Below are 11,618 nucleotides of genomic sequence, written 5' to 3'. Positions count from 1 at the left end.
TACTGTTAGTCCATAAGATTAATAATATATGGTTAGTTATTACAATAGCTCTACATATTTTTTCTGTGCAACTTGCTTTTTAAGAATGTCGAACAAAAATGTAAACTTGTAGAAAACATAAAATATTAAGGCAAAATCACGGTAAAAAGGAATAAAAATCATACAGTGAAGTAAGGTATACAAATAAAACACTTTTTAGGTTTTATTTATTTAATTTCTCCTGGTATATTACAACCTTATTTAAAATCTTACTTAACTAGAAAAGCCTAAAGATATCATGGTTTACATATAAAATAGAATAAAATAACTTGTATTAAATGACACATTGCAGATAAAACTTGATTTAATCCCTGAGAAACTATATTATATTTCAGGGAATGCGCTGCCAATCATATTTTTGCTCCTGTATCTGTAGGTGTAAGTCCGGACAACAAACCTATTGCCTCCCATTTTCAATGGACAAGGCTTATCAGGTCTTAGAATAAAACACGTCGAGTAAACAGCCATTTCAAGCTCAGGACTGGTACCCACGAACATAGAACCCACAGGTTTGTCAATATCATTGAATCGAAAATGGTACTTTACTATAGCACCTTTGTTCTAGAAATAAACAATATTAGAGAGATATTTGATAGATTTGAGGTAGTTTACCTCTCCCAAGTCTATTTTTCTCATATATCCCAAGTAGTTTGCGTGGTTTTGGCGTTCTTCCTCGCCAAAATACAGCCAGTTGTGTAGTCCGGAGACTTGGTTGTTCTTGATTTCGGCCAAGAAAACATGTTCGAATCCGCTCGAGCCTATCCTGCCTCTGCCTCTCGAGTACATGTTGAACCAGATCAGCCTGAGTAAGTCTTTGAATTCTCTAGGGTCTTTACCTATTTTACCTGCAATAAAACTATGATATTAATACCTCAAACCCTCTAAACTAGCATTTTTCATCATGTTTCTTTATTTTTTCAACTATAGAAAAATATCTACATAATTATATTTGAGTTAGCTACCTTTCTGTATTAAAAAACTACGTGCAAACTGCATTACAGGTGTTGCCAGGACAGCATCTAGAAGATTATTCTCTTCGATGCGTTCCTGAGGTGTATAAACCTCATTTTCACTTGCTTCCAACAAATAATTGTTATACAACAGCCTCAGTTTTTCTACTGAAGGAATCTGGAAAGCTGCACTATCAATTTTCAACAACCTAAAACCATTATTTAAGTAATTTCTGTAAACTAAGGTTAGGTTTTTACTTACGGTTCTGGGGCTTCATCGTTTGTGGACCTTGATGTGGTCTTCCCTTGCAGATTTAAAGTAACATACTTCATGGCATTGTTAGTATCCTTCCTGATCAACATTTCCGAGAATTCTCTGAGCTCGTTATCTGAGATTCCTGATGTATCTGAAGAGGAATCTTCCGCCTGTTTGTTGCCTACTAAATCTTCATTATTGGACCCTGTGGAAAGTAAGTTTTTGTTGTCTGCTCCCGTTACAGGAGAAAAACCTTTTGTAGACGTTTTAAGAGGTACAGAGGTAGTGGACATTGTTTTATCTGCTATGGCTGCAGCATATGAGCCTACCGGCTTACCGTTTGACGTTTGACTATTACTTACAGGTTTTTTTGTAGTACTTGTACCGAAATTTGGTAAGTTAGGTGCTAAATTCGGCTTATTATTATTATTTACACTCCCTTGTCCTGTTACAGCTGATGGAAATCCACCTGAAGCCACCTGTTCGTTCCTTATCCATAGATTGTTTTGTTGGATCCATTTTTTGGGGCCCTGTGTCGTCGCTGGGCTCCTAATATTAGGACTAGTCGTTCTTTCGGTCCATCTTTGCCCTAGAGCAGGCCAAGGAGTGGTACTTTTTACATTTCCAGGTAAAGGATCTGCTTTTTGGCCTGGATTTTGATTTATTTTCCATGGGTTTGTTTGTTGAGTATTTGTAACGTCTGCGCCTGATTTATTTAGAGAAATGTTAGGAAATAACTATGTAAGGTACGAAGGTAGGTAAAACATGCGGGTCCTTGTTGAATGTTGTGTTAATATACTTACAAAAAACATCGACAAATATAAGAGCTACAACAACAACTATGAAAGTCGTTATTGATGTAGTCCTGGAGGCCATTTTATATATTATCTACTTAAGAATAAATTAAATATCACAGCATTGTTAAAATAAAAAAATAAACAAGAATTTATTCTAAGAAATTTAAGAAAAAAACCAAGATCATAAAACCACTCTATCATTTGATGATGTGTCGTGGTTAATTTAAACCAGAACAGCTATTTATACACTTTCACTTCTTGAACTTCACTTTAGAAAGGTCAAACAATTTGCTAATTTATATTAATTAAAAGTTATAATATAAAAATCAACAAAAGCGTTTGGCAGTGTACCTATGCAGCGTACAGAACAAAGAGAATTTTATTCAGGCAACCAAAAAAACATGTCGTTACACGATGAATTTTAATTTTTCGGAATAATTCTTAACAGTAAAGTATACTAAAGGGTTATTAAATTACTTTTAACGTTTTAAAGAACAATTTCGTTTATAAGACGATAATATTTTGTCCAAAACAAAAATAATCCATTTCAAATTTTTCTACCAGCCCGCGAAACCTATTGTAGCGCCCAATCATCCTAGTGGCGATTTCTTTAATTAAATTCAACCGTAGCGCCTTCGGTGAAAGTGTAGCGGAACTAAATTTCCAGCAAGCTAGGGTCCTGTAAGGTTACAGTGTTGACATCTAGCGAGTAGTGGTGGTATTTTTGTAATATCGATAATGGCGCGATCTTCTGCATAGTAGATGAACTATAATTATTAAACTAAATGAGGTTTCTATAAACAAATAGTGCGACATCTGATAGATGAGTAGATGTACTATGAATTATTTCTAAAATTTTAAAGAAATCTACTTTTTTAAGGATCAATTAAGTGTTTGGTCAGAGTCATCTATTGTTTTAATTTAACACCATTTGCAATTTTAATCAATGGAAAATCAAAAAGTTATTTTTCCCACTCAATTTTTCAAATTTCAAATATACCAATATCATATATATATATATATATATATATATATATATATATATATATATCAATATACCAAGTACTGGATATTAAATACTGCAATGTATTCTACGACATAAACCACTTTCCCCCAAAATCTCCCTTCTAAAGAGTAAAAGATAAAACATAAAGATATTTTTTTTAGATTTTTAACACCCTGAAGATTAGACAGACCCTATGTTTATATGAGCTTTTTTTTCTTAAAAATACATGAGCAGTCAACCCTGTATTTTTTTAGACTATATGTAGAAAACATCCTGTTTATACATAGTGCTCGAAGCTTTCATCGAACAAATTTTGTATCAGGAGGCAAGAAATTCTTGTTTACTCTTGGGCTGTTTTGGGGGTTGGAAATTGTTAAAAATCTACAAAAACATAATTAGTAGGGCACAGAATCTTGTTAAATGTGTTTTTTTATTGATTTCATGTCAAAATTAGTGAAATAAAAGTAAATATCTTGTAAAAGTATGTATATGTAAAAGTATTCTTGTTTTGAGTTTTGGGGTTTGGAAATTGATAAAAAAACTACAAATACATAATTCTTACAGCACAGAATCATGTTAAATGAGTTTTTTTATCGACTTCATAGCAAAATTGGTGAAATAAATGCAAAAAGTCTTGGCCATTACATTGACTAAGAAAATGTCTTGTAGAAGTTATAAATAGGGGTATTACTGCATTGTTTTATAATTTATAGATGTAATAAGTCTCTATTTAACTAAGTATTACATTATTTCGGAAAATGTCGAACAACAAAGTTATAATAATTGAAGATTCTGAAGGCTACCGAATCGCCACCATATTTTTGAATTTTATTTTGATTTACATGGGTTTAATATGTCTGAAACTGTTTAATTAACTATATTTAATGATAATCTATAATTCTTTAACTATTTTAAAGCTTGAAAATCTTTTTTAAGGCAAGAATCTATTTTTTATGATATTAACAATTAGGGACATTGGGGTAATTAAAATGCGATATCTATGTGAATTTTGCTTTATTCGTTTATTGTTTGGTGTCATTTTATTCGGAAAACATGTAGCTACATTTCTCTGGTAGTAGTTTTGTCTCCAATGTAGCTTTATATTGCTAAATTTTCATTTAAACTTGAAATTTAGGTCATAAAATTACATAATTTTTCATCGGTAAAACAGAAGAAAAGCGCCAGCCGGCGCTCCCTCTAGCGTCAAAAATCGGAGACCGAGCGCCAGAACTCAATATCATTGGTCGTTTGCGTCCATTTTCGTCATTTCTAGACGGACCGTTAACGATGTAAGGTCTTTGTCGGTTGCCTCTCCAGAATTTTTAAGGAAAAGTGCCTTTTTCTTGTATATTGTGCTCGGAAATCATGTGTAGTGCATAGCTGGACTCTTAGAGAGGGTAAGTTCGACCATTTTCCTACGAATTTCCTGATATTTTTCGAAAAATCCGACCATCTAAAGGCGGCCGGTAGAAGCGCAAGATCAACAAAAAAAGTCAAAGCCACCTTTTTTTTGTTAAACTTTCCGTTTCTTTCTGTTTGCTTTTTTATACTTTCTGTTGCTATAAATAGTTCTTTTTTATGGTTGTCCTACGTCGTACTGTATTAAAATAAATCTTTTTCAAACTTAAATAGTTTGATGAATATAGTATTTTAGAAATAAAACCTTATATAAGGGAATAAATTATATTCAGACAATTTTCTGAAGCATATTTCTAATAGTAGTGCACTTGATATGTTTTTTCTTAAATATATTATAAAATAAAAGAATACTTACGTAATAAATCTTTTATAAAATAATCTAAATAGAGTTTAGGAACCTGTAAAAATACAGAAAAATTACATCCGCCTGTATTTATACTAAATAACATTTAGAAACTTAATATAAGGTAATAATTAGTACTTAATATTATAGGTATTATATAATTGATTGTTATTGATAGTTTTTCTGAAGCTAGTAAATTTTCTTTGCTAATTCATTAATTTTATTTATTTCTTAGAGACTTTTTGCTTAGGTTTTTATGTTTTTAAATGTTCTTGTCTTGTACAGGGTTCGGCATTAATGCGTCGGACATCTGTCGTAGCTTCTAGAATAAAAAACTTGTGAATTTCGTTTAATTCCAAACCTAAAGTATGTACGAGGATGTATTTTAGAGACTTTTTGCTTAGGTTTTTATGTTTCTATGTAACTAAAAAATATTTGTCTTGTTTCAGATTATGCCCCAAGTTATCCAGGGTTACGGATATCCAAGGACCACGCTGCCATTGAAGAAGGAGATGACGAACAACACACCAACACAGCAACAGATCTTCAAGTTGCAAAGAAACCAGGCTGCCTTTGGATGGAATGGACTAAGGATCGGTATGGGTCTGGACACGTCATATAGCTCAGGTCGTACCTGAGCTCGGGCGCTGTATCCAGACGTGCTGCACTTCGGGAGTGAATGTGCGCCTTTACACATTTTACTCGGTACAATCGCGGGTAGGGCCCAGCTGGACTCGAGTGATGGTAAGTACAACCATTTTCCTATCAATTTCCTGATACTTTTCGACATATCGGATGCTCTTAAAGCGGCTGGCTTGAAAGCAATTCTATTGGTTGAATGTAACGTCATTTCTTTTCCGATTGGTCGAAATTTTATCGGGCAGTGTATAAAAGTTTTGCCTTTTTTATAATTTCTGCCTGCTATAAAAAGATGTAATTTGTTGTGGATTGACCGTTTTCTAAATTTGATGTTTTTATGGTTGTATAGGATATCTATGTATTAAAATAAATAATTTTTAGACTTAGATACCTTGATGTATATAGGATTTTAGAAATAAAAGCCTTTATATAAGTGAATATATAATAATCACTCGATTTTCTGAAGAATATGTCTAATAGTACCTAGTGGCATTTGATATGGTTTTTCTTTTTCTTATACATTACATACGTTTTATTCTTCTCTATTTTTATATACTTATGTATTACATCTTTTATAAAATAATCTTAATAAAGTTTAGAAAGCTGTAACACACAGAATAGCATCTGCCTGTAGCTGCTTTAATTAGTGAAATATTTAATGAAGAATAACTAGTGAAATTTATATTGATAATCAGCTGATTTTTTTCTTGAAACTGATCTAAACCCTTAAAATTAAAATACTGGTTCCTTGTTTTTTAAGTTTGTGAAATATTTCTCTATAGTCTATGTTATTAATTGTGCATTGATTATTTTTTTCTAAATATATTTGCATTCATTTGATAAAAGCACTTGTTAGATGTAGTAGATTAGATGTTGTTTTCTTTACAATAGATTTATTTAAACAAAATAACATTTAGAAAATTAATATAGGAGTTTATTTTTTTTTGATAGTTTTTCCGAACCTAGTAAATTTTGCTTGCTAATTCACTGATTTTATTTATTTCCTAGAGACTTTGTGCTTGGGGTTGATAAACTATAATATCTTTTTGTTGCTTCTGGCAAGATTTTCAAATAGTTTACTGATATTTTATTAACTTTTCATCCACTACTAATCTCTACAGAAATATGTATATATTTTTATTTATTTATAAGAAATTTTTAAGGGATATTATCAGCTGTTTTTTTTTTAATGGTACTTTATTGTAATATTTTATTTATACTCTGTTACACTCTGTCTCTATGACTTTTATCTGTTTTATCTATCTATATTTATTTTTTAAATACTTTTTTATTAAATAGCTGTTGAAATTACTTGGTAACAATTGTTTTAGTACCTATATAGATATACCTATAGGGTGAACCAAAATTACAATATTATTCATCCACACTTTTAAACACAGACACACTAAGCTTTTCAAATATTTATAGATATTTTACTATTTCTTCGTCCATTACTAATTTCTACAGAAATATATTTTATATATTTTTGTTTTCTTTTTTGGACATTTGGTATAGACATTTTTAAGAAAAACTTTTAAAAAAGTTAGCTGTTTTCATTGATATAATTTAATTAGATTTTCCTAAAATAATGCTACTTTCCAGGCTACTTTATTGTAATTTTATTTTTATTTTACTATTTCTTAATGACATCTACATAATATATTTTTTAAATAATTTTTTATTAAATAATATATATAAATTTTGGTTGTAGACAGTATACAGGGGGTTCACGCAGTTACTTAACTTATAATATTTTTTAATACAGTTTTTAAACTTTTTTCTCTGTAAACATTTTTTCTTTGTCACATATAGAGTAGTTAAAAGTTAATAAGACCTACACTCTTTAACGCCCTGTATAACTGAGGTGTTTTATTGAAGCGCGAATTCTGAGATACCTTGTATATTTATTTTACATTTTTAGTTTTACATATATTTTTTATTTTAACTTTCAATAACTCCAGTCGTTGATTATTATTCAAGACTATATATTATTGGGGTCTTTTTGTAAGTTTTTTTTTTCTTTTTTCAGATCGCAATCGAATGGGGACACACAATTGTAATTACCAAACTACACTTACTTTACCCATGCAGACGGCTCATGGAATGCTATCACGTGAAAATCCATCAACGCTCCCAGCTAGTAAGCGTGCGGTTTAATGTCTCTACTATCAGGCTCTAAAGACATGACCGCTGAGTTCGTGTTAGATTAATCCGTCGTTTTACATAGTCTGGGTTCAATATCACAAGTGTCACTCTCTTTCTCTAACGCAAATAAAGCTCTATAAGAAATGTTTATAGACTTTTATCCATGAAAACAGAGATTTTCATCTCTATATTTGAAAATATAATTAAATTAAATAAATGTCACTTTAAGAGAATCTTTCACATGAAGTATCTAATAAATGCCAGTACTTTTTAGTGCTAGTATTTTAATATAATAAATACGAGTACTTTTTAGTGCTCGTATTTTTTTTAAAATCGATAGACACAAAAAAGCAGCGTTGCGGGGTGGTTGCGATGCAATCTGTGGGCTGTGGGGACTGTCGCGAGGGGCCAGTCTCGGAGGCCTGGGACTGTTTCGCCCTGGATTCGTTCGCATATTATTACAGCCCCGGTAACAGGCCGGGGTTCCCAGGTGCTCGTTGCGTTGTAGTCTGCCAGTGGGTATGTTATTCGACCGCTCCATTACCGGGCGTAAGCTTATATCATGCTATGCAGGCTATCCCATGGGGCCGGGTTGTTGTCCTAAACGTAAAGGGTGTCTGGGGAGTGGGGCTCAGCTCAATTAGAGGACTAGGAGGCTTGCAAAGGGGCGCAGTGGGTTGGGATCATCTGGCACTCTTGGACCGGAAAGGGCAGGTAAACGCTGGTCCTTGAGTGTGGGGAATCTGGCAGAAGACGTTACGTTAAATTGTCCGATCGGAACGTCATAAAACTATGTGGTTATTCTCAGCCTCCGATGTCGCCTTGCTAATTAACCACCAATATAAAGCTTTTACTAGTGAAAGTCTTTATATTTTTCCTTCTCCTCTTCAAACTGAAAAACGCAGGCATATAAACTTGTTTTCCGGGTTGCCTCGTTACTCGAAAAATATCAAACCGTTGTCGAATGGTTTTTCTCGACGACACCGTCAAATTCTTAATCTGATTCTTTTTGAGGTGGGTCGCCCTGTAGCCCGGTGATTTTTGGTCTGGCCAGGGTTCCAAGGAACAAATGTCCTCAGGAATGGAGGATCAAGCTGGTATCGGAGGGTCGAGGCTTGGCCAAGATTCCGTAAAGGTTCGAATTGACTGGAACATCACCCGCCGTGCCTTTGGGTCTCTCCGGTGTTTTGGTCTGTCCATTTAAACGGTTTATGCAGGTTCTATTTCTTGGAGTTATGACCGTTAAAACATATTTTTTCTAAAACTTTGACGGCATATGTGCCAGGAAATCGAATCTTCAATAAACCACTCATTTTGCTAAGTATTATTATAACAAAAATTTTCATGTTTTTTATTTTTATCAAGTCTCGTTAGTGCTGAATGGAGAGTGCTAAGGTAATGGAGGTACACATCTTTTCTTATTTTACTGTTTAGTGCTAGTCTGGTCTCTAACGTTGAATCGAGGGTACTAAGGCAATGGAGATTTCAAGTCTTTCGTTGTTCTAGTGTTTTCTTTTTAACGTTGTTTGGGATTAGGTTCGCACTAAAAATTTTGAAGAATATAATTTTTACTTTCTGTAATTTTAAACTAAATTTAATCACCCTATTCTAGTCTCTGTAATGTTGAATCGAGAGTGCTAAGGCAGTGGAGATTCCAAGTCTTCCATTGTTCTAGTGTTTTCTTTTTAGCGTTATTTGGGATTAGATTCTCTCTCATAAAAATTGAGTTCACAGACTTTCTTATTTTAGCGTTTCCTGTTTAGTGTTATTTGAGACAATATTCTTTCTAAAAATTTAAAATGATGCTATTCTAGTCTCTGTAATGTTGGATCGAGGGTGCTACGACAATAGAGGTTCACAGCCTTTCTTGTTTTAGGTCTTCTTTCTGGCGTTATTTGGGGTTAGGATATTTCTAAAAATTCTAACTAATATAATTTAAAACAATAATCACCCTATTCTAGTCTCAGTGATGTTGGATCGAGGTTGCTACGGCAATGGAGGTTTACAACCTTCCTTGTTTTAGGTCTTCTTTCTGGCGTTAATGGGATTATAATAGATTCTCTCTCTTAAAAACTAAAATAAAAAACATAATTTTTGTTTAAAATAATCTTTTTTACATGGTCTCTTGTGAATGGATGATACAATTACGATCGAAGAGTAACAGCCTTCTTGTTTTAGTATTCCCATTCACGTATAAATTAAGTAAATTCATTCTGATTTAAACTGTTTTATTCTCTATATTTTTATATAATTTCAAATCAAACTTATAATAATTTTTATTTAGTTTACTGGTCTTTGAGATGAATGAATTGATAATGCTAAAGTAGTGCCGGTTCCAGTCTGGCGTTATTTTAGGGTTTTCTTTTCACTGTTGTAAGAGATTGGAATAAGGGACCATTTCTTTTTTAAATTTTGCTCTGCCCCATCAAATTTTTCTCTGCTCTATCGCTGTATCTAAACTATATTTTTGAGCACAACTCTCTATCTTATCTAAACTAATTTTCCTAATAATCTCATGTCAAAGCGATAGAGCTCTTTCAAAATATAAAATTTACCCTGGATGGATAGCCAACACTGAGGGGGAGGGACATACTTCTTGACGTCTAATCGGAATGATGGGATGGGCCGTAGTCCAGCATATTCAGCCTAGTGTCAGTGATAGTGAGGTAAGTCTGAACACACACCTGTCTAGTTCTTTTCCATAAATCTAATTCAGAAATATTTCTATCTTTCCAGAACTATGATCGTGTACGCAGCGCGTGTTATTTGTGAATTTAGTCGGTCTGTGTTAGATGTCCTGCTACTAAAAAGTATTTCCAGGTTCTGTCGATCCTGATGACGCGTTAAATGGGATTCCCCAGGGACCGTCCGTAGTTCCTGAGGGACCAGGGGCGTCCTTCCGCTCCCGCGGTGTGACGACACTGCTTTTTACGCCGTGTGGCAGGAATCGCCAGTGAAAGAATGTGGAATGGAGGTGAGTTGAATTTATTTGGACTTTTTGGACGCGGGCATCTTTACTGATCTTTTTTTATCGTTGTTTCAGTATGCAGATGAAGAGGAAATGTAGAAGGACCATTTCTAAAGCATAATTATAACGGTCGCGTCGGTTCGTGGTTCTGGAGCTGTTCTAAGGCTTTTCACAGCATTTTAAGGCCACACTTTTTATTTGCGTTCATACTTTCTTTGATTCGAATCATATATAATCCTTTGTATTTCTTGTCGTTTGTAAAAATCACAAGAAATAATATATTTAATGTTTTTCGAGGTGTCTATGTCTCAAAATAATTTAAAACCAATTTGACTTTTACTCAGTTATGCTTAATTTATTATTAAAACACATTTTTTTTGCTCAAAGTTTAATGAAATGTGTGCCAGGAAATCGGATCTTCAATTAACCATTTTCTTTTTTTCAAGAATTTTTATAACAAACATTATTATTTTTTATATTTTTATCTAGTCTCTGTAGTGTTGAATGGGGAGTGCTAAGGTAATTGAGGTTCACAGCCTTTCTTATTTTGGTGTTTTCTGTTTAGTGTTATTTGGGATTAGATTCTTTCTAAAAATCTTAAAGGATATCATTTTTATTTTCTGAAATTTTAAACTAAATTTAATCACTCTATTCTAGTCTCTGTAATGTTGAATCGAGAGTGCTAAGCCAATGGAGATTCCAAAAGTCTTCCATTGTTTTAGTGTTCTCTTTTTAGCATTATTTATTTTTTAATTAGGATTAGGTTTTTTTTAAAAAATTCTAGAGGACATAATTTTTATTTTCTGTAATTTTAAACTAAATTTCAAACAATAACCACTCTATTCCAGTCTCTGTAATAGTTTTCTGTAGGACATTGTCATAGGATTAAATCTAATTTTTTCTATCATCATTTTACTATTTTTTTAATTATTCTCTAATTGCATTTACATTTAAAAAAAGGTGCGAGATACCATGTTTCTTAATAAACTCGTACGTTTATACTAAAATCATTCAAAATATTTGTAATTTTGTTCATGTTTAATATAATAAAACTTA

At 32.7% G+C, this 11,618-nt stretch overlaps 1 protein-coding gene and 1 long non-coding RNA gene across 3 annotated transcripts; one reads left to right on the top strand and one right to left on the bottom strand.

The window, feature by feature from the left end:
- Positions 1-192: 192 nt before the first annotated feature.
- Positions 193-2,387, bottom strand: LOC115880339 (poly(U)-specific endoribonuclease homolog). 2 transcript variants are annotated; one of them, XM_030897543.1, is made up of 5 exons: positions 2,049-2,387; positions 1,252-1,951; positions 1,002-1,198; positions 652-884; positions 193-600 (listed from the first exon to the last, which is right to left on the bottom strand). In XM_030897543.1, the coding sequence occupies exons 1-5, from the start codon at positions 2,119-2,121 to the stop codon at positions 364-366; spliced, it is 1,440 nt and encodes a 479-aa protein (XP_030753403.1). In that variant the 5' UTR covers positions 2,122-2,387; the 3' UTR covers positions 193-363. The 2 variants fall into 2 exon arrangements, with proteins under 2 accessions (XP_030753403.1, XP_030753404.1); XM_030897544.1 differs by having other exon boundaries at positions 1,252-1,450.
- Positions 2,388-9,190: 6,803 nt separating this feature from the next.
- Positions 9,191-10,797, top strand: LOC115880402. Its single transcript, XR_004049868.1, has 3 exons — positions 9,191-10,260; positions 10,331-10,568; positions 10,638-10,797. It is a non-coding gene; the product is annotated as an uncharacterized LOC115880402 (long non-coding RNA).
- Positions 10,798-11,618: the final 821 nt, after the last annotated feature.

The sequence above is a fragment of the Sitophilus oryzae genome, unplaced genomic scaffold (genome assembly GCF_002938485.1).
Source record: "Sitophilus oryzae breed Bouriz unplaced genomic scaffold, Soryzae_2.0 scaffold_1621_pilon_pilon, whole genome shotgun sequence".
Classification (NCBI taxonomy): Eukaryota; Metazoa; Arthropoda; class Insecta; order Coleoptera; family Curculionidae; genus Sitophilus; species Sitophilus oryzae.
This window is presented reverse-complemented; position numbering and strand designations above follow the sequence as displayed.

Bases quoted from the DNA above. Each gene is read 5' to 3' on its own strand.
- LOC115880339 (XM_030897543.1), bottom strand. From the start codon at position 2,121: ATGGCCTCCAGGACTACATCAATAACGACTTTCATAGTTGTTGTTGTA. The intron at 1,199-1,251 runs GTAAGTAAAAAC...TAATGGTTTTAG, and splicing joins AACGATGAAGCCCCAGAACC to GTTGTTGAAAATTGATAGTG. The intron at 885-1,001 runs GTAGCTAACTCA...GTTTTATTGCAG, and splicing joins TAGTTTTTTAATACAGAAAG to GTAAAATAGGTAAAGACCCT.